General features: G+C 38.6%; 2 protein-coding genes across 3 annotated transcripts in view; one reads left to right on the top strand and one right to left on the bottom strand.

Moving 5' to 3' along the window:
• CTNNA2 (catenin alpha 2) overlaps positions 1–23,216 on the bottom strand; it is a 747,858-nt gene that overhangs the window by 184,296 nt on the left and 540,346 nt on the right. The gene's annotated exons all lie outside the window — the stretch shown is intronic.
• LRRTM1 (leucine rich repeat transmembrane neuronal 1) lies at positions 19,159–21,853 on the top strand. The gene has a single exon (XM_054029840.1). The coding sequence runs from the start codon at positions 19,966–19,968 to the stop codon at positions 21,529–21,531; it is 1,566 nt and encodes a 521-aa protein (XP_053885815.1). The 5' UTR covers positions 19,159–19,965; the 3' UTR covers positions 21,532–21,853.

Genomic DNA, 23,216 nt, shown 5'->3' with positions numbered 1-23,216 from the left:
GCCATCCCAAATCATTAGGCAATACACCAAGGCTACAGCACCATGTTGGTTTAATTCACTTTCTTCTATATGTTAATTACTTAAAGTCAGATTATGGTACCCCTATGTCAAATAATATCTTTGTTCAGTGAGCAGTCCCATTGAATCTGACTCTTTGTATCTTCATGACTGGTTGCAGAATAACTTTGGCGCATGAAGACCCAATATTAGTACAAGCCTCAATGTGTAAATCAATTATCATGGACACAATTTTTCCCTAAGTTTGCCAACTTCTGATGGATCCTGAAGCAGTTCTCAAACTTCTGACAACAAAAATTACTACACAACCCCGGGAGTCCAAAGCCTGAGCCCAAGCCTAACCCCCAGCTTCAGCCCCGGGTCCCAACAAATCTAACACCAGCCCAGGAGACTCCATTAAAATGGGGTTGTGACCCACTGTGGGGTCCCGACCCAAAGTTTGAGAACTGCTGGGTTAGAGAGAAGGCAAATATATTATTTTTGGTCTTCTATTAATTTTATCAAATTCATGCAGCTTCATAGTATTTGTACCTTTGGATTCACAGGTGCTTCCTTCTTTTGTTTAATATTTTATTTTGTCCTCAACTAATTTGTGCTTTAATTCCCCCTGCATTAATTTTAAAAAACTCCTTCTTTCTGATTTGTTTTCCATAACAACATTTTTATCCAATGTGAAATACATTCCAAATCGCTCCACCCATCTCCTCCTTTGGCATTTATAATCTCTGCTTTATAAACTGTCAACCTCCACTTTACTCTCTTTGACAGCTGCCTCTACATTCAGTTTTATAAATCCAGCTCTTCCTGGAGAGACACTGAAGTTTGGCGAGCTCAGGGCTTAATTCTGCCATCAGATCCATGCAACAAATGGCTATGATTTTGAAAAAAAAAAAAAAAAAAAAAAGGTGTTACAGGAGTTGCCAGCAATACCTGCATTAAAACTGCAGGTATTGTGCCCACTTCCAACACTGAGAGTCCATTTGGGCATAAATAAAAGAAGGGATCGACAGTGGGAATTGGCTTTTGGATTGCAAGAAAAAAAGACATTACTGTGAACTGGAATTTTCTCTCCCAAAGGGAAGGAACCCCTTTCTCCTATCAAAAAAACAATGTTAAAATAGGGGTTGGTAAACAAGTAGAGTTCATACTCTGTTCTGTAACACACTATGCACACCACACAGTATAAAATTGAAACTTAATTGCTTCCCAAATTTTGGATTTATTGGTAACTGATAACAACGACAGTGCATAAACCTCACTTTAAGCTTTCTCCCCATGTTTAGCTGGTTCTACGGTTTTCTTGCAGGACCTCTGGTTCTATCCCTTAATTCCTCTGACCTAGAAAAGCTGTTCCAAAATCTCCTTCATAGTCCTAGATTGGGGCTAATTGAGCAGACCAGACCAAACCTCAGAATGAGCAATCAACATATCTCTCTGTTGATTCCAAGCTGCTGACATCACAAGAGCCCCAGGCAGAGTCCTAAAATCGACCATGCTGTTTTAGAGCTGAGAGACTATCCCTAGAACATATCACAAGTGTCATTTCAAGTCTACATCCGACGAAGTGGGCATTCACCCACGAAAGCTTATGCTCCAATACATCTGTTAGTCTTAAAGGTGCCACAGGACTCTCTGTTGCTTTTTACAGATCCAGACTAACACGGCTACCCCTCTGATACTTGACACCATGCAAGGTGATTTCAAGTCTAGTGAGCTGCCAGTAAGGCCTAAGGGTATGTCTACACTGCCATTAAATACCCACAGCTGGCCCATGGAAGCTGACTCTGGCTTACGGGGCTTGGTCTGAGGGCTGTTTAATTGCAGTGTAGATGTTTGAACGACTACACCACAACCTGAATGTCTACACCACAATTAAACAGCCTTAGCCTGAGCTCCATGCGCCCGAGTCAGCTGGCATGGGCCAGCTGTGTGTGTCTAATTGCAGAATAGACCAACCCTGAAGGAATGAGGCTCTGGTGTGTGCTTAGTACTGCAAGCAGTAGAGGAATAGAACATATAGTACAGCCACCTCCTCCAAAGATGCAGATGACAGCTGAAGGAATCTGAAATAAAAACAAAACCTGGGCACCAAAGTCTAGGACAAGCTGACATTTTCTCTGTGATTGAGTCTACCAGTCGAAGTACATCAATTATCAACTGAAATAACTGAAGGTGCACAGGACTGACAGCTGTACTGGGCCCCAAGCTCAGGGCATCCCCCAAAACATCTGTAACTGGGGTGAAAGAGGAAGCGGGTGGGGCCCCAGTGAACATGATGTACGGGGTCCGGTTCTGGGGAAAGAGACAGCCAATGAGAGGGCAGCTCCAGCTGGGGAAGGTGCTCAGAATCTGCCCAAAAGGGAAGCTGGATGGCATTTAGAGAAAAAGGAGGTGAAAAGCAACTGTGCCTGGGTGAAAAGGAGTTTGGCCGGAAGAAGACATGTTAGAGGAAGCTGGACTGTGACGAGCCGGTGCAAGAAGCCTGGCTGTGAGGGAAACAGAGTGTTTGGCTGGCAAGGTTGACCATTGGGACACTGACAGAGAGAATACAGTTTGGTGACCTGGAGAATGGGTGGCTCTCTGAGTGAGGAGCTGTCGTTCACAGGTGGAGATGTGCGGTCATCGCAGTGTCAAAGCAAAGGAGTATTGCTGGAGAGAGGTGAAACTGGAATGAAACTGGACATTGCAGCCAGGTAGAGAAAGAGTACATTCTCTCTTGGGGTGACACAGCATGTAGTTGGGAAAAAAATGTTTTATTGTGATCATAATTTACAGTTTATTATTCTGCTAAGCAATTATTTGATGCTATTTTATACATTATTTATATGATGTTATTGTTCCTGCCAAATTTCTTGGTTTTATTTTATAAAGTTTAACATTTAAGGTTATTTCCATTATATTGGTTTGCCTCTGCCTCTCCTCTCAGTGGGGATAGCTTAGGCCACCGCAAAAACCTGCATTATTGTACTGGGGAAAAACTGTACAGCTGTGTGTTTCATACATTACATGAGAGGAAGGATGGTCCAGTGGTTAGTGTGCTCCCTTAAGAAGCACCAGTTCAATTCCCTGCTCCGCCACAGATTTCCCATGAGATCCTGGGCTTGTTATTTAGTCTCTCTGTGCCCCATCTGTACAATGGGGATAACAGCACTTCTCTATCTCACAGTGGTGTTGCAAGGATAAATAATATTAAAAGATTGCAAAATGCTCAGATACTGTGGTCATGGGAGCCATACAAGTACTTAAAACAGACAGAGATGTATGGAGAGGTGTCAGCTAAATGTAGGGTGACCACATAGCAATTGTGAAAAAATGGGACAGGGGGTGGGGGGAGTAATAGGTGCCTGTATAAGAAAAAGTCCCCAGAAAATGGGACTGTCCCTTTAAAAACGGGACATCTGGTCACCTTAGCTAAATGGAAAGAAATAACATTTGACATTCCCCGTGATCCTCATTCTTACTGAAAGAGAAGAAAACATATGAAAAGGAGAGATATGTATTTGTCATTTTTGTGAGGGACTTTTGAAAACATGAGGAAAGATGTGTATTGGAAAGAAACATACCCACATATAAATACTAAACAGTGTCTATTGTAATCTACCTGAGTAAATAACAAAGGCTCTGCCTCTGCGATGGCAGATTAATTCCCCAAAGTACAGCCCCTAATTGGAAAGTATTCTGCATGTGTGATAATAATTATCAACAAGTGGTGGCTCTGAGCTGCTACCATCTAAGAACAGGCAGGTCTGGAGCAGAGTTTATTGGGCATAATTTATTCCAGACCTTCAGTGAAATAATTTACGCTTTTGAGCGTAACTGTCTGATGACATAATCTTTTACATGTCATTCAGGTAAATCAGATATCCCAGTGCTATGTCTATCACACAGGGACATCATGTGAATGTGGTATTTCCTCCCTCAAGGTCTTTGTGGCTATATGTGAACAGACACGTGTCCTTTTCCTTAACACGTGGAACATGGCTAATATTTTTTGTTGTAATATGCAACAACATTCTAAAGCAAAGGAAATGTGTAATTTAGTACAAGGGTCTATATGCTGGGGCAATTTGTCCATTTAAGTGAATACTTAGTATCTTGGGGCTTCAGAGGGAAGGACTCTTTGGCAACTTTGATGGCAAAAAACAGAATCACACATCCATGGGATCAGAGCTCTTGTAAGGATGGAAAGCGTTCCATGTCTTCTCCCTTCTAAGCCTTTGTGGATATTTCAATTTAATTTTAGGGTTTCTTGTCTTCCCTGGAAACTTTTTGGGGGAGAAAGGGGTAGGTGTGCACATATGTCATATGAGGCATAATTTAACTGTCCTTTCTATTCTCATTACAGCATTCCTATCTTCCTAACTGTGCCCCACCGCAAAGTTGCAATGAATGGGCTCTGTGCAATGAAATCACCTAGGCAGCTTTGGAAATCTTAGCCTACGCATTTTACTTTAAACATCTTGAACCTTAATATTTTACTTTAAACACTCAACTGCTCTGATCTCCCTCTCCACATCCTACTCCAATCTCTTTGCAACTGACTGCCTAAAATAAGTTAAGCCCTATTCTAGTATTTTACTGTATTAGATCACCATGATTGAAAGAACAAATGGAGAGGACATAGTATATGCAACAACTGATCCATTACATATTGATCAAGTGACAGACATTGCTGGATTTTGTTCGTAGAAGTTAAATATAGGATATAAGAAATGGGTCCAAAATTCTATGTTTATGTATCTTATTTCCTGATTATGTATACTGGTATTTGGGTTAAACAATCTGAACTGTGTAATTTCATATGAAGCTTGATTTTTTCTTATATAAAGTGAAATGTGTAGACCCTGAGAAATTTTCCTGAAAATTTACAAGTGTTGGCACAAGAATTTACTCACCACCACTGCCATGATGATGATGATTAAAAAATAATGATCTCTCTCATATGTGTGAACACACACACAAGCACACCCTGTGCAAGTGAATGAATACAGTGTTATCAGTCTGGCATAGTTGCTCTGTTGACCTCTATGTGCTATAAAGAAATAACTGGAAAGCCTGCTCTAGAATGGAGTCGGGAATGTGGCATATGGTGGATACCATGGTGATAAGAATCTTGTAAATAAATACAGTTGATCAGTATGAAAATGAAAATGGTCTTAAAGCAGATTTCACTGAGCAAGGAAAATGTAAATAATTATATTTATATTACCTAGGAAGCTACCATAAACAAGCAGTTAGACATGTCAAATATGCAATAAACTGCATTATGCCTCATAACACTCACAGCTTGCTTCAGATTTTAGTGGCACCTTTTAGGTAGTTTTGCATTTGTAGCTTCAGAAGGATAGGACTTAGTGAGAATCTAGGCAGCAAGAAAGAATAGGACGAGAGTCTGAAACCCTGTGTGCATGTGAACTGTCCTGGAAATGCAGTGAAACGTTTGGCTCCTTCCAGTCACAATCACAAACCAAAATTCCATATGTTACTCCATACTGGACATATATTAATGGCACATACCCTTTGCCTTCCAAGACATATTTAATTTTAGAAAAACACATCAATAAAAGACATAGTTATCTTTTATACGGTTATATTTTGTAAATTGTGAAAACGATATTTTTTAAAACAATGGTTTGTAACAGAAGGGGCCAGCAATTCACACTAATGATCATAAACCCAAAATCTCAATTGGGTTAATAATGTTCTCGTAGTACAGTACTTTCTTTTGAACTGGCTTTTTCTTATGCAAAAAAAGATGAAGTTTAGCTGTTTTTACAGCTTCTTTCCTTATTGAAGAAATCCCATATTGTACAAAGTTTTACTCATGTGAGTACTCACGTAAGTAGTAATGCTGGCTTCCCCAGAACAGCGGGACTAGTTATGAGTAAGGATTTTCAGCAGTGAATAGCACTTGCACGCTAACGCCACCAAAAATGGGCTGTACTGTTTTAAAGGCTATTAGCACTATGAGTGCCACAGAAGAAATTTGAACTTGTTTTGTTTTGTGCTGTGCGTTTTAATTGAAAATAAATGGTAAAACTTCTTCATTGGTGCATGAAATCTTAAGGTTACCCATCGAAAATGCAGTATTCATTTGTGGGTGGCAACTCAATGGGCTCGTAGTGTAGAAAAATATAATGGCATCAAAGGAAAGATCTTAAATTGTACACACTGCATTTGTTACTAAGTGCACATGGTCTTTTCAATACGGAAGTAAAATTTTCGCTGAAGTACCTTGTGGCAAATTTGAAATACTAGCCTGGGGGCCCCAATGAGACATCATTCACTATCCTAGCTAGAACAAATCAAGCTTCTACATCCATGCCTCTAAACTCATTATTGACCCGAGGGGAAATGCTAGCCTTAAGCAAGTTTTAATAAGGACTCTGGTGGAGTAGTTTCTGTGGCACTAAATGAGATAATGAGAAACAAACCACTTATCTTCGATAGACACAGGACCCGTATATAACCCTAACGTCAGTTTTCTAAGGTTCTTGGGATTCTTTCCAGAGATGAAACCAAGATCCAAAAGAGCTTGCTCACTAATTTATTATGTAAAAGTCAGGCTTAAATTGATCAATATTCTGGTTATCCTGTATGAGCATAATTTATTTTAATAACGTTTTGGTAAAGTAAAAATGTCCATGTAGTAAGCAAAACTCGATTGATAACTAAAGATTTTATAAACCAGCATAAAGTGCAAATATCTAAAAATGGCTTTAAACATTAATATTCATAGTAACTTTCTGTAGTTTATTGAAAACAATTACAATATTTAGCACCATAATATGTAGGTGGTGCAAGCTACAGGCTAGACTGTCGTTTGAAGGTTTCTTGCAAAACGACTGGACACTATCCACCATTGCTGTAGGTAAATAAAAATAAACAGATGGGCAGCTTGTGCTCTTTTGAGGTTAGCACTGTAGCTCATAAATGATGGCTGAACTGCCTCTTGTCTATCATTAATTACCAAATGAAACCCTGTTAGGCAGAGGAAGGGGTTTGAAAATTAAACTGTGGTCTGGATACAGAGTGACAGAGAAAGAAGCCTTTGTCTGATAGTTATGATCATTAGTTTCCAGCCTAGACACAGCGATCATAATTTTTCTGTGTGCTCATTTTCAGACTGGCATTAATTCATAGAGTGATGTTGTTCTTTATTTTTGCAAATTCCACAGGCAAGTAGTTAAGAATCATGAGATTCCGTGGGGTGAAATTGAGAAAGAAAATCACACTTCTCTATGTTAATACTTTAGTGATACAGCTGAGGGAAACAATAATAAAAGCAAAGAAGAAGGTAGGTTAGATCCAGCAATTCTGTCAGCAGAAGAGGGACATAAGGGCAGGTTCTGATCTTTGTTATACTGCTGTAAATCCAGTGTTGTTCCATTCAAGGCATCCAAGTTAATCTGAACCTACTCTACTGTAACTCAGATCAGGGTCTGTCCCATTGTGATAAGAACAGTCATTTTGATATAATTTTAATTTAATGTGCACCTTTTCACTAGGTTTAATCAAGCATTTTCTATAAACAGAGAAAATTAATAGACTAACATAAAACAAGGGAAAATATGTGCTGTGTGTGTTACAGTAAAATCATCACATATAAAGAAGCTAATATGTTGTGTTTGAAATTACTCAATTAATTTAATTCACATGAAAAGTTTCCAGCACTAGTCCTTTTTATGCAATCTCTTGACATTTTTTTTTTTTTTTTTTTTTTTTTTTTACTGTGGCTGAGGAATCATTGTGTAGTTTATGATTCTGGGGTTACCAGCCATGTGTTTGGGGGGGGGGGGTTGTTTTTGTTTTTAACTGGTTGGTCTAAAATCAGATAGTAGTGGGTGATTCCAATAAAAATGGAATTGAATCACGTTTCTATGTAACCAATAGCCTTATATAGATGAGATGTGGTGGGTGGAGGGGAAAGAACAAAATATTTCTAGGCTGAGTAGAGATTAAATGACAAGAAGACTGGAGTTGCCATCTACTGGAGTGTACAAAGAATGACAACTGACATGTATAAAAATCCTATTGTGAAATAATTAATCAAAATAAGTCCAAGTATTGACACACAATTATCAAAAAAATAAAAAAATAAATAAAGGGTTATTATTCTTCAATAACAATTTTTCAGCAATATGGAAAATACATGAGGAGGCTGTACTAAAACCATCATATTTGCTTAACTTTTTTATCCATGTCTTATAAAAGATTATTCTTAGTACTTCATAGCAGCACATGCCTATTCCCCTATTCAAGCTTCACAAACATAAAATCACCAGAACCTGTAATGAAAGCAGTGATCCACTCTTCAAATATGAATACCTAATCATTGTTATATTTTGTTGTTATTTTTTACCATTATTCTTTGACCTACAATAAGAGAACTTTATGAAATAATGTTAGCTAATGAAACATCTAAAGACAAATCAGCATTTTTTTACATTTGTGTTACTATTAAACACAGTTACTCAATATTCATCTGTGCAATTGTAATCATATGCCAAAAAAAAGCTGTTCACTTCTTTATTCAAATAAGATCTATAGCAGAAATGATGTTTCTCAGATGACTCTTCTAACAGACAGCAGAACACACAAAAGCTCTTCAGTAAAAACACTTCCATAAACCACTAATATACCAAATCATTCCCAAGACAAAACAGATCTTTGCCACGTAGAGCAGAACACCTGTAATCACCAGTTCAGTAAGGAACGCAAGAAGTACAGAACAAGTGCTTCAGTTCACATGCTGGCTGTCTCTGAATTTCTGGTTAGCATATCTAAAAGAGGCACAAATGCTGCAGGGGAAATTACACCAAACTAGTAGGAGGCATGAGGTCCGTTACAGCTACAACCTAGCAATTCAACATATTCAAAGGGACAGACACTAACAATCGGCAAGAGCACTGACACACTGCATCGCACCTCTCAAGAAAAAGACCGTGGCTGTAAGACACTTGCATTTCTTGGAATTTTTTTTAACAAGTTAATTTTTTCTTTAGCATTTAGTGAACATATTCATTAGTCTGTTATTAAATCCTCTATATTAAGTGACTGGACTGAAGTCTCTGACGTGAACTTTGTGATTATGATTAATGGAGCTCATACACAAAGGATTATTTCTCTGTAAAACGTCAAATTGTATAATCACTGGAATTAATCCCAAAGGGCCAGAGAAAATGTTCTGGATAGTTCCAAGTCACATTTTTATCACATTTTTCCTTTGACTGGGAGGTGATCTATAATTGCAGCTTTAAGTCAAGCAAGTACTGCAAGCAAGTCATCAGACATGATGAAACATGATGTATTTCTCCAACAGAGCCTAAAAGTAACCAATTTATTTTTTACCCCAGTTTGTAGGCAAAATGGCAAAAGCTGATCAATAAAGAACAGGGTTTTTTAAAGGGATACTGTCAATTTCTTTCATTCACCAAGTTTGGAACCAATCCGACAATTGACATCACTGGCAGTTTTGTCAGAATAAGGACTGAGTAAAAGATGGTAGGATTTGGCTTTTGGGATTTTATAAATCAAATAACTTTTTTTTTACTCTTCTGGATATATACACTATTTCTGTAAAAATAGAAATCTGGAATATGTGGAGACAGAGTAATTTAATAATTGTCCTAACAGGTTTTGACTAGATGAGTGAAGACCTAGTCAATCTGTGAGTGGCAAATTTTGCCAGAATGTGCGTATTTATTAGAGCAATCTGAAAATAAAGTGTGATTTTTAGTTTTGTGTGAAAAATTTCTCCATTCTAATCCAAGTAGTTATGTCCTTACAAAAAATCATTTTTGGTGAAATTTAAGAACAATTTACTATTTTTCATTGAATCACGCAAAAGTTTAAAAAAACCCACCTAAGAGGTCCTTTAAAATGAGGACAAAAGGTAACATTTTCCAAAGTAACTAAGGTGCCTGAACCCTAATTGGATTTAAGCACTTCAGAAGCCTAAATCCCATTTTCAAAAAAATTATTTAGGAGCCTAAGTCAGTTTTGAAAATTTTACTGTGAAACCTGAAACTTGACCTGATGTTCAATAAGGAGTTAGTGGAGCAAGCAACGTAAAGGGTGATGGGGTTTTTTTCCCCATGTTGCTGAGGAGGTGACCTGATGCTTTTTACATCAGTTTCAGCTTTCACCAGGCAGATGTTGTCTAGATGAGGTATATTCCACTATAATTTTCAAAAAGACATTTGAAAATGCCAATGCCAGGTCACCACTGGAAAGCAATAGGCAGAGACTCCTTGATAATGGCAGTTCATGGAACGTGCTTTTTGTGGCTGGTGTTATGTGAGAAACCAGTGTCCAGAAGACATCTAGAAGGACACCTAGACTGCAACTACCCTGGTGATTTTGGGACAAATGTCCTTCATTGGAGGCGATAACATACTGGCAGCAAGTTCTTCAAAGTGATTACTGTTGCCTGCTAGCCTGACTTCTGTCTGCTTGGATTCATCTTCAGCCAGCTCCTCATCTATTTTCAGGTATTGGCCAATGGGACTGCTGTTAAAGTATGATGTGAAGGATTAATAGAGTTGCATACTAGATACTCCTGGCATTTGAGTCCATGGAGTTTCAGAAATTCTTCCAGTGGCTGCATGAAGATAAGGAAAAGGCAAGGAGAGATGATTGAACCTTGTGTTACTCCACAAGTGCCCTCCGATGGCACAGGATCAGGTGCCCATCACTACCTTCTGGCTACAGACCTTGAAGAAGGATTTAAATTGTGACAGAACATTTCCTTTCACCTCTTCAATATTTCTTAAGCAGAATAACAGTATCCTGCGATCAGCCTTTATTTTTTGTGATGGAGGAGGGGAAGAGGTTGTGGATGTAACTGATGGGAGAATATAGGAGGAAGAGATTGTCCAGGGTTTTCAGATACCCCACTTTGAATATGGAACAGGATTGGTGGTGTTATGCTAAATGCACAAATAGTGGAAAGGTTACTTGTCCATCTGTCTGGTCTGGTGCATAGAAACCAAAGAAGTATGAATACCCAAAACAGTCTGTAATCGGCCCAGCAGCCCATTCTTACGTTCCAACAAGAGAGGAGGTCACCAGTACAGAGGCTGCACTTGAGAAGCAATAGTGGCAGAGCTGAATTAGATAGAATCCCACCCTGGTTCCAAACTAGTATTCCCTCTCCTAATTTTTAATTTGTACTCAAAGGATCTGACCTCACACTGGTCAGTGTGGGCTGTGACCTGCACACTGACAATCACAGGATTCACTTGTAGCAGATGAACATGTAATAAAATATGATTATACAGGAACGGCATCATATAATTTGGCCACCTCCAAAATGAGGTACTTTCGCAGATACTTCAGAAGCAAAAGCAAATATCAGCAACAGATCAGACAATAAATACCTCAGATAAAAGTAATGAGAACCCAGAATGAAAAATGTGCACACTAATCCCAATTCTATCTCAGCTACATAAAAGCTAGACATAGGGCAAGTTGAGATGGTTCGGATTTGGACTCAAACCAACAAGAATATGGAAACTGCACACCTTCTAAGTTTCCTCTGCTGAGCTACGACTCCCATACTGACACAGTGTTGTCCTTTCCCCTTCAAATAATTATTGTCCTTCTTCAAGGTAACAAGGGTAATAACAACAACAAACAACAACAAAAGAAAAATGTAAATCCCAGTAATAACACCCAAAGCTACATATAAAATTATATTGTAAACCAGCCTTAATGTTATAAAACCATACCAAAAAAACAAAACAAAAAAGTCAAAAGAAAACTCCAAATGTTGAGAACTGAGCTTGTTTCAGGTACGTATCCAATAGTCTGCCTGCTCATTGAATCCTGCAGGGGTCTTCACCACGGACCACCATCCCTATGCAACAAACCCTGTTACAGATCTTCCATTTGACAAACCCTAATTACCTTTCCTGGAGTTATTTTCTTGGGGGCAGAAATGGCCTTCTAACTCTCTCTGGTATTTTTGAAAGATGATATCTTTAACATGTTTTGGTAGCATATCTCCTCCAATGCTCAATAAGCCTGTGAGAACAAGTGAACATGGCTTCAGCTGACCTACCTCAGCACACAGGCTAGGCTCAGCTAATATAACAATCTGCAGAAATACCATGTGGCAAATCTTTCCATACGGCATGAAACAAATGTCATGGGCAACTTCAAATAATTTTATGCTGGCCCCAAAAATGTTTGCATGAAGCATCCCAGTTTTGTGTATTATTAGTCTTGAACCACAGCACAAAGGCCTCAGTCAGAATTGGGGCCCAATTATAATATATGGAGATATACTTATCTCGTAGAACTGGAAGGGACCCTGAAAGGTCATTGAGTCCAATCCCCTGCCTTCACTAGCGGGACCAAGTACTGATTTTGCCCCAGATTCATAAGTGGCCCCCTCAAGAATTGAACTCATAACCCTGGGTTTAGCAGGCCAATGCTCAAACCACTGAGCTATCCCTCCCCCAATTATGCTAGGCACTGTATCAAAACAGAAACAAAGGAAACAGTACATGTCCTGAAGAGACTACAATCTACAAAAAGACAAGACATATGAAGAGGGGGAGGACAGGCATACGACATACACAAAGAATGAGCAGGATGATGATGGGGCATGCCTGATTACTTTTATAACTTTTTTTTTAAACTATCCTCAAATGCTTCTTCACTAAGCCATTGTTATTATATATAAACGGTGCCCGTCTGCCATTCTAGCTATACTTCTGTCCTCAGATGGCATATTCCCAATGACAAATTGGTTTCCTTAATCACTTTTTGTCCTTTATTTTCCTACTCCCCAGGTGGATCCCATCCCCAATTTAGGGCCTTGGAAAGAGGGTGGGGTTTGGAGCCAATCTGAAGAATCTCTCATGAACTGGCAATTAAGCAGCATAGACTATGATGTGAGCTGCTGAAGTATCATGCTGGGAATCTCCTGGGAGTTGTTTCTCTGTCTCCACTGTCCTGAGCCCACGTGGCTAGGAGAAGAGGAGCTGCTTGGGCCAATGCACAGTGGGAGATGGATCCCCGGTCACTGGGTCTGGAGTGGCAGATAGACACTACAAACTCAAAAAGGGGCACATATCAAGTGTTTCTAGTTTCACACCAATTATTTCCCACATACCTAGGATTTACCATTGTCATAGGATCACATTATTTGGAACTTCACTGACATAATCGTGTAAAATGATTATTATTTTTCCACAGTGTGTAGTGTCACTCAGATATAACATGCAGCATGCATTTATACACAAAGACATTGTTCATAGACAACAATCTCTAAATAATGTTAAAAGATCTACAGTACATTTTGAGCTATTGGGCATTTCACAGATACTGACCACTGATTTTGATTCAGAATCTCTAACTAATACAAACTTGGCTCCGTACCAAATCTGAAAAAGAAATCAAGCACTCTCTTGCCAGATTATAAGTATTTGCACTACAAAAAGAGTACAAAGTGAGCCAAGTGTTCTTTATGGTATAGTGGGAACTATACTATATTCCTGCAAGAAGGTATGAGAAAACAAATATCGACACTGAGTGGAATTTGTTTTTGTTTTTGTTTTGATTTTCTGATTGCTCATGAGAAATATATTTGGAAAGGAGCTAAAGAAGTGACTTGAGAAGGACTGTTTTCCTAATACTATGGAGAACAGATTTGTGCCTAATACACTGTGAAGATTTTCCAAGAACAGTTTATCCATTTGTAAAATGATTCCCCAGTAAGGCTGCCAGGAACAGCTTTTAATTGTCCCCCAAGTTTCTGAAAACTTATTTAAGAACTTTCTTTCTATGAATTCCTGCACATTACTAGTCTGAGTAGTGTTTTTTGGCAGAGAGGCTTTGTCTTCACTGCAAAAAAGGTGAGTTTTTGACATAAAGACAGCTATCTCAATGTAAAATCCCAGTTGAGACAAGGCACAGGTATTTTTTCCTTTAAGCTAGCTAGTCAAATTTAAACCCCTGGTGGGAGGGTAAAGGGTTGATTTTGACTTGCTACTTCAAGGTAAAAATTACCTGTGCCTTGTCTCAACAAGGATTTTACATTGCAATCACTATGTCAAATTAGCTATCTCAATGTAGAAATGTGTCTCTTTCCAATGAAACATAACCTTAGGTTTTCTCTATGCCGGGAAAATGAGTTGGGTTACAAGATGTATCAATTAACACACTTCAATTAATATGTTTTAAAGACCATTTAGTATGTAGTATCGGCAAAGACAGTTATATTTTGAAATGTGTTACCTAGTCATGGCTAACAATAAGTGGAAACGATGACCCTGGGATATGTCTAGGCTGGTGTGTGGTCCCATTTTAACACCAGTTCACTGGAAATCAATTAACTCTAGTTAAGTAACACCTCCAGAAATGCTTTGGAAGGTCTTGGAATAAATGTTTGTGGCGTGTCTAGATTAGCATTTCTGAAGGTGTTAGTTAACTAGATTTAACTGAAATGCAGTTAACTCGAGTTACAACAAGAACAAAATTCTAGTCTAGACGTACATGAACTAGGAGTTGTTTACAAGCAGCTTAACTGTTTATAGCACAACTATCTGTGCCTAACTATGTGCTATGTGGTCTTTAACAATGTGTGTATTCATTAAAACTTGTTAGTTAACACAACTCATTTTTCTCAGTGTAGACAAAAGTTGACTTCAGGACGTTCACAACCAACATGATTGGTTACAGATTTCCATTGTGCAGCCAGATAGCCATGCTGCAATTTCACAGATACTCAGGGAGAGAGTCGGTAACTCTTTAGCTTATGGGAATTTTACACTAGTAATAAGTGGACACGAGAGACATTGTCTCACTATTGATATATTTTCTTTTAAAGATACACTGACAATTTTGTATGACTCCATAACTGACTTTACAGAGGTTCACATGGGTAACTGTTATGGCTGGTGATGGCAACCAAGTATCTGCATGAAGAGATAAAAGTGTATTTATCACATTGTCAAAATAAATAGGCTGATTTACATAAAATATCTATTTCTTAAAGATCATAACACATCCAATGTGTCTATTCTGTACTGATAGTAAGGCAGCAGAGATAGCTATCTTTTACTTATTACTTCAACACCTTGAATGGCCAGAGTAATTTTGATTCAAAAAACTTGTATATTGCAATGTTTCTGTGGCCACTAAAAATACCATTTTACATAGCTCATCCACTCATCAACTGATATTCTGAATCCTATTTGGGAGGGACAGTGAGCCAAATGCCAGGAGTGTACAAGATGTAAATATCAGAGCAATAACAGATTTAATTTGCTACCCTTGAAGTTATGTCTTTTCTTTTCCTTTTCTTTCTTTAAATGTTTCCTTTATAAAAATGCCACAGTTCACTGCACTTGAAAATTAAAGACTACAGTGTAAAGATCAAGGTTTGAGTTTGTCCATTCCTAGCCACAAAGGGAAATTAAAATCACCAATCAAATTCCCATTCCTTATTACACTGATAAGAATAACTTAGAAAATACCAAAAGCAAGAAGTACATTCTTGGTATTTTTGGTGCATGGCATAAACAAGATTATACACTCTGCTTAATGGGATCTTGCACATTTTTGAGTTTACATATTTGATTGTTAATAAAATAAAGAGTATACATACACTTAGAGATTATGAGCCAAATTCTGCATTTATTTACACTGGTGGAACTCTACTGAAGTCATAGATTCATATTTTTCAAGTCTAGAAGGGACCACTGTGATCATCTAGTCTGATTTCCTGTATAACACAGGGCATAAATCAGTATAGTGAAGTACAGATTTGGACCTAATAAATGTTTGGGCATAAATGATAATTATAGCATACAATACCAGAAATTAATAAATATGAAGTATGATTGAAACTAGTTAACGTGCTAACTTGTTAAATGTACAAATAACATTAATATGAAGACAATATCAAATTGAAGTAGACTAAACAAATTAAAGAAAGATGACTTTACCACTTACTTTTACATCGTGAACAATTTTGCGAATCATTGCACTGGAATACCAGCAAATTTCATTTGTGTGATGATTTCAATATGTAGTTTGAGGGGTGGAAACATTATCTACTATCAGCTAAACTTTTTCTAAAGCTGTATATTTATCTTCTGCAACCTACTTTGCATTGATTTGATCAGTCTCCTTTAAATACATATATACTTAATTTATACTTCTGAAAACAACTTATAATAGCTGCATTTTATACAACTAACTGAAGTCTTTTAATTTATACAAATTTGCCATAGGGTTTTAAACTGTAGAAAATGTGTAAACTTAACAAGTTGGCAGTGATAACAGCTTTGACAGAGGAAATTAAGTCATCCGAAGAACAATTAGGTTGAAAGCAGATTTCTGTTTTTATTGCAGTAAAAGGTACATTTTAAAATGTTTAGCCACTCTCTGATAGACAAGTTTACCAAAGACATTGTAGAACCAAGACACATTCACCCAATTTTATTTTTGTTCAAACCCATATTCCATGCTTCTTGGATTTAGTCAACCCATTGCTTCAATGGCTGTAGCTAGACATATTGAGCTCTGCCATTCTTAGAATGACCTGGTTTCTTTGTACAAAAGCCTTTTAGAGATGGGGCACATTCTCTCCTGCAACAGAGCTTTGCTCAGTGCACCCTAATTCTGGCCCCCTAATTCTAAGAGCCAGCCTTCACTTTGACACTACTTACATCAGCTGCAGTAAGATCTAATTTATGCCACTGGCATCGGATCCTTAATAGATCCTATGCCCATGCAAGATGGGTGGATTGGAGCAGGGCAGCACCTTTCCCCCAAATCTCTCTTCCTGCTACACCATTGGAGAAGGGGCCAGATTTAGAAAATGAATGCCCAGTAGAGTGCTCACCAATGCCAGAAGAATTTTTTTTCTGATGATTTGCAACTGCCTATGGCTCCTTTATGCCATTTAAGTGGTTGATATCATCATTATAAATATAGGACCTGCCAACCTCTCTTGAAGGGATAAGGGAATTCTGTGACGTTCCCTTTGCGGAGCTGCCCCTGACCTGTTCGGTGGCAGAGAGTGTTAAGCTCCTCCTGGGATTCCAGTCCTAAAACATTGCGGGTTTTGTGCGGTCTCCATACAGGCCCAATGCTTCAGCCTCTGCTACTGACTTCATCAAATACTCAGAACTGGAATCCTGAATATGCCCTGGCATGGACATGAATGTACAGCCTCCCTTTCCTTGTCTGCTTCCCTTAGTCTCTCCACATCAGGGCCGGCGCAACCCATTAGGCGACCCAGGCGGTCGCCTAGGGCGCTGCGATTTGGGGGGCGGCGACCGCAGCGGTATTTCCGCGGTGGGACCTTCCGCCACCTCTGTGGGGGGGTGGCATTTCGGCGCGCTGCGGAAAAGCTGGCGGCGCTCCTGCTCCCCATGTTCTTTCATCACTTTCCCCAATGGTTTTGTGTACTGGGAAAGAGAAGCCAATATGCATCGCTACTACGGGACAGGAACAGGCTGTAGTTGCCACCACAGGACTTCCTGAGCTGTGAATAAGGAACACGAGTGGGAGGAGGAACACGGTCAATTTTCCATCCAGGCGAGAAGTCTAAATACTACAAAAGTTTCAGATTTTGGTATGTGCCCATCCACTCTTATTGGAAAATAATGGATATGTACAGTAGAAGGACATAAATACATTGAATTAGAAAGATAAAGAATTCTTGATTCCCAGTTCTGAGACTGCAATCCAAGAATTTTAAGCTATTTTCAAATGATGTTTTGCACAAATATGTTTGAAATTATTCTCTCACATATTCATGTTTGAATTCCTGAACATATTTTTGGCATTAAGTTTTCTGTGACTTCCCTTGGAAGAGAACTTCTGCTGTATCAAATTACTGTGTTCCTTGAGCTCTACCAGTACATGCTCAACGCAGCCAATCATAATCAAATACATTTAGTAGAACCAGGATCTTGTATTGATTTATCAAAAACCTGAAAAACTGTTTTGGTCAATATTGTGGCCAAACTCAAAGCTAATCTAACTTTACACACCCACCTAATAATCAATGGTGACTTAAATAAGAGAACAGCACTTTTGCATGAAATGTGTTTTCATGTCAAACTTCCTTAAAGGGACACACTGAACCCCGAGCTGTCAGTCCCAATAGCATTTGTCAGCAGATTCCTTTCTGATGGTATTTCATAATGGAAAAGGATGGCCAATATCTCCCTGACAATAGTATTGCATATTTCTCGGTCTAAAGATTACAGAGATAGCTTATCAACAGTGGTCTTTTCTATACATAATGATGAATGAAAATTAGTATGCAATGATTTGTTGGTCCATGGAACAAAGGGCAGCACAATTGGGAAAACGTAATCTAATCGGGTTCCAAATCCCCTCTCTCCCCACGACACACACACTAAAGGGACGACCTGCATGTTGATCTCATGCAGAAAGCACAGCATTCTTTATGCTGCATGAATAATAGTTCTGTGTGTCGTAGCATACACTGCAAAAAAAAAAAAAAAAAAAAAAAAAAAAGCGCCATTAGGAAAAGCATATGCTGACCACATTAAAAATATGCAGGATGGTAAAAGACCAAATGTAATTAAAACATATGAGTCCAGACATTAGAATTTGCAGAGCTCTTAGTGCCTTTCTGTGAGAAAGATCGCACAGAATTCCCAAACATGCACTGGTGAGAGGGTATCCGAATAAAAACATTCCCAACAAATGACTATAAAATTCAAACGTTTGTCTTGGGGGGAAAAAAAAAAGAGAGAGAAAAAAAATCCAAAAATCACATTTTATATACTCATTCTCAAAACAAGAAACAAATACTGCCCCCCCATCTAATCCCTATGTGCCTTATGAATTCAGTCGAGTTTAAACAAAAGGGATGGGGGGAAAGAAAGAAAAAAATCTAATTCTATAGCTTCCTACTTAGAAATGCCGGGCTCCTGCTGATGATTTTTGTGTGTGTGTGTTTGAGAAATGGAGAGATAGGCTTAAAGTATTTTCCATTTCATCAAAGAACATATATTACTTTCCTGGCTCACTAAAATGTTGGTTTTATGCCCACCCCTTTTCAATCTGCCCATGTCTGAGATGCACAGTGCAGGCGTACAATCATGAGCAGCTTACGACACTCAGTGAGCACTAGGTGCCTCTGCATGCTTTAGCAACATACTGCTCAGCTGAAGGGAAGGGATTCTTGCTGTCTCTCTCTCTGCTCTAAGCATCACCTAACAAGCAAAGCGAACAAAGAATGGGAAATAAAGCTATCCTTAGCCGGTCAGTGAGTGAATTGTAATCTGTCTCTGTGGAGTAAAGGTTGTGCCGGTCAATGATCGTTTCAAATGATGGACATTAAAGAGATTGTCAAATCCTGTGGAGTCGTTAGTAAAGAGTTTGGAGTTTTTTTCACAACGTCACAGTATTAACTGCAGAGAAAAGGACACAGAGAGAGAGAGAAAGAGAAGATCAAGCTCATGCACATAGTTCTGAAACTTGCAGGTCCTAGAAGTCAGCTAAAAAGCTAGCTGGACATCCCTTTAGCTCTTTGAGCAGAAGCAAAATAAGACATTGTGAGCCTGCCAGCTTTGCACAAAATTGAAAGGGACTGAATTTGTAGCACAGAGGGGTCTTTTTTAGTTCTGCATATAATTAGTCCAAACACAAAGGAAGCAACTGAATGGAGGTTGTCACTCTCTGGAAAAGGGTGGGTAAGACACTTTTTAATTAAATTCTTTCATGAAGAAAGATTTTTTTTTCTTTGCTGCAGCATCTAACATGAACAAAATCAACATCCTTTTACCTGTGAATGTCTGTGAACTTTAATGCTGCACAGCTCCTGCATGCTGTAAAGTGAAATATTTGCCTCTGTGTCTTTTTTTTTTGCCCTGAAATAAAATATGATGTAGAATTTGAAAAGATTTCAATGGACATTCTCAAGCATATTTGGAAATATTCTTGCTAATGGATTTCCTTCTTATTGGTCTCTGTTTAAACTGGTTGCTGTGGAAGCCCCCAGGGTTGATACTGTGTACACTGGGTGTCTTTTTAAAAATGCTTCCAGCCGTGAATAGTGGGTGTCCACAGCTATGTCGGTGTGAGGGCAGGCTTTTGTACTGTGAGTCATTGAATCTTACAGAGATGCCTCGCAACCTGTCGGGCATGATGGGCTTGTCTCTGCGGTACAACAGCCTTTCAGAGCTGCATGATGGACAGTTCACAGGGTTAATGCAGCTCACGTGGCTCTATCTGGATCACAATCACATTTGCTCAGTGGAGGAGAATGCCTTTCAAAAATTGCGGAGAGTTAAAGAACTCACTCTGAGTTCCAACAAAATCACTCAACTGCCCAATACTACTTTCCGACCTATGCCAAACTTGCGTAGTGTGGATTTATCATATAATAACCTGCAGTCTTTGGAACCAGATCTGTTTCATGGGCTGAGAAAACTAACAACTTTGCACATGCGGTCAAACGCCATCAAGTTTGTGCCAGTGAGAATTTTTCAGGACTGTCGCAGCCTGAAGTTTCTAGACATAGGATACAATCAGTTGAAAAGCCTGGCTCGAAACTCGTTTGCAGGCTTGTTTAAACTCACTGAACTACACCTCGAGCACAATGATTTGGTGAAGGTGAATTTAGCCCATTTTCCAAGGCTCATTTCACTGCATTCTCTCTGCCTACGAAGGAATAAAGTCACTATTGTAGTCAATTCCTTGGACTGGATATGGAAATTGGAAAAAATGGATCTCTCTGGCAATGAGATTGAATACATTGAACCTCATGTTTTCGAAAGTGTACCTCACCTCCAATCACTGCAGCTGGATTCCAACCAGCTAACCTACATTGATCCAAGAATCCTCAACTCCTGGAAATCACTCACTAGCATCAGCCTTTCTGCAAACATCTGGGATTGCAGCCGTAACATTTGCGCCTTGGCCTCCTGGCTAAGTAACTTTAAGGGTCGCTATGACAGCAATCTGCTCTGTGCCACCCCTGAATATGCACAGGGGGAGGATGTTTTAGATGCAGTGTATGCTTTTCACTTATGCGAAGATGCAGAAGACCCAACAAGTGTTAACATGCTATCAGCAGTAACAAACAACAGTGACCAAATGTTCACTTATAGCCCTGCCACAATAATATATGATGTGCAGGATACTGACGGAGAAAGAACAACAAATGCCATAACCGTAACTATCCCCAGTGAAAACACTGAGAATGCTGTTCAGATTCACAAGGTGGTGACAGGGACCATGGCACTGATTTTCTCTTTCCTCATAGTGGTTTTAGTGTTGTATGTCTCCTGGAAGTGTTTTCCAGCCAGCCTAAGGCAACTCAGACAGTGCTTTGTGACACAGCGCAGAAAGCAGAAGCAGAAACAAACCATGCATCAAATGGCTGCCATGTCAGCCCAGGAGTATTACGTTGATTACAAACCCAACCACATTGAAGGAGCCCTGGTGATCATTAATGAATATGGATCTTGTTCCTGTCACCAGCAGCCAGCAAGGGAATGTGAGGTGTGATTTTCTGTGGGAATTTAAACAATGTGCAACCAAATAACAATGGGCAGACAGTTGGATGGGGGTTTACTGTGCTTTTCTGATGATTTTTGATGCACTTCTTTGCTGAAATTGTAAGAGGATCTGTCTAAAAGACTTGATATGTTAGCTTTATTGTGTCTTAAAATCTTCAGGACAGTCAGTCCTAACATTTCATATGATAATATTCCCTTTGAAGATCTGACAATATTCAGGAATCCGAGAGTGTAAAAAGGTACCAATTATTGATTGATTTTTTTTGTAAACTACAAAAATGTTTAAAATAAAAAAAATAGCATTTACAGTTTTTACAGACTGGTGTATACTACATGAATTGTTACCTGTATGCAAAATACAACAGTTTAACCTCTTTTCTCTTCACATACAAGTGTTGAATTGAAAATCTAGCAGTGAGGAAGCCACATAAAATTGAAAAATTAAAATTTAGCAGATGGCTTCACAGTGTAATTATTACACATCCACATACACCATGTTACTGATGATAAAAAAAAAGCATGGCATAGCAAATATATTTTTGTTAATATGCTACCTGTAACAGTATATCACTAAAAGAAGGAGCTGAGTCATCTTGGAAAGGCTAAAGTTCTAATCTGTCACTAGGGAATATTTCTGAAGATTTTTCAAGACAGCTGACTTCTAAGTTGTACTAAGAGCCACAAAGATGCAGCATATCCCATCAGTACATTCTGTATTGGAATTAATCACATTGCAAAGTCTGATTAAAAAAAAATAGACAGCCTACAAAATGCTACTTCGTCTTTCCCTTTAAAAAAAAAAAAAAACACCTTATTTTAAAGGGCCTATTTAAAATCTACTAGCATGTCCCCCTTTCATGCTCTTATGCCGAATGCTAAAAGCAGAGAAACCACTGATCTGTGCAATGTAGAGTAATGATGAAAGGACTAAGGAGGCAGCAATCCAATTTTCAGTAGTGAAAGATCTGTGTGTTTCAAAAGTAGAACCTTGGGTGTAACACTGCAGGCCCATTAGGCATAGGGTGATTAGAGCATACTTATGGTTACCATAGTTAACCACTATAAAACCCTGTCTTGGGAATGCCTAGCTTGCCAGTCACTTTAATCACAAGACATCCTTAACAGCCCACCCTTCTAAAAATATCTGCAGAGGTAGAAAGTATAGGATTTTACCTTACTAAGTATTGACACAGGGATTGGTGATTATATCAACAGTGCTTTGTTAATACAGAGCCATGCAGCTGTTTCATTTTATTGCCTTTCTTTAAATGCTTGCTTTTCCTGTATTTTGGATTTTTCTCTCCAATATGTGACCAACCTACTGATTGCTTTTCTGAACCACTCCACACATGTCAATGAAAACGAGAGTGTTGCATTTTTATATCATCAGGCAATGCACCTTTTCGAACCTTCTTCATACAGTATACCATTCTAATAAAATATGACAGATAAAGGATTTTGTAAAATGTATACACTTTGTACTTATTTCTTCATGCCAGGGCTAGCAACAATGTAAGAAAGTGCCACAAAATTGACATTTTTAATGTTAACTTAGATGTACAATTTTTTTTAAAAATGCCTATAACACTAAGACAGGGTTTATAAAATACAGATCACGAAAGGATCAAACCAAGGTTTTTTTTTTTTCTGCATAGACCCTTAGTAGGCAATAAT

Source organism: Malaclemys terrapin, chromosome 5 (assembly GCF_027887155.1).
Source record: "Malaclemys terrapin pileata isolate rMalTer1 chromosome 5, rMalTer1.hap1, whole genome shotgun sequence".
In the NCBI taxonomy this organism is placed as follows: Eukaryota; Metazoa; Chordata; order Testudines; family Emydidae; genus Malaclemys; species Malaclemys terrapin.
This window is presented reverse-complemented; position numbering and strand designations above follow the sequence as displayed.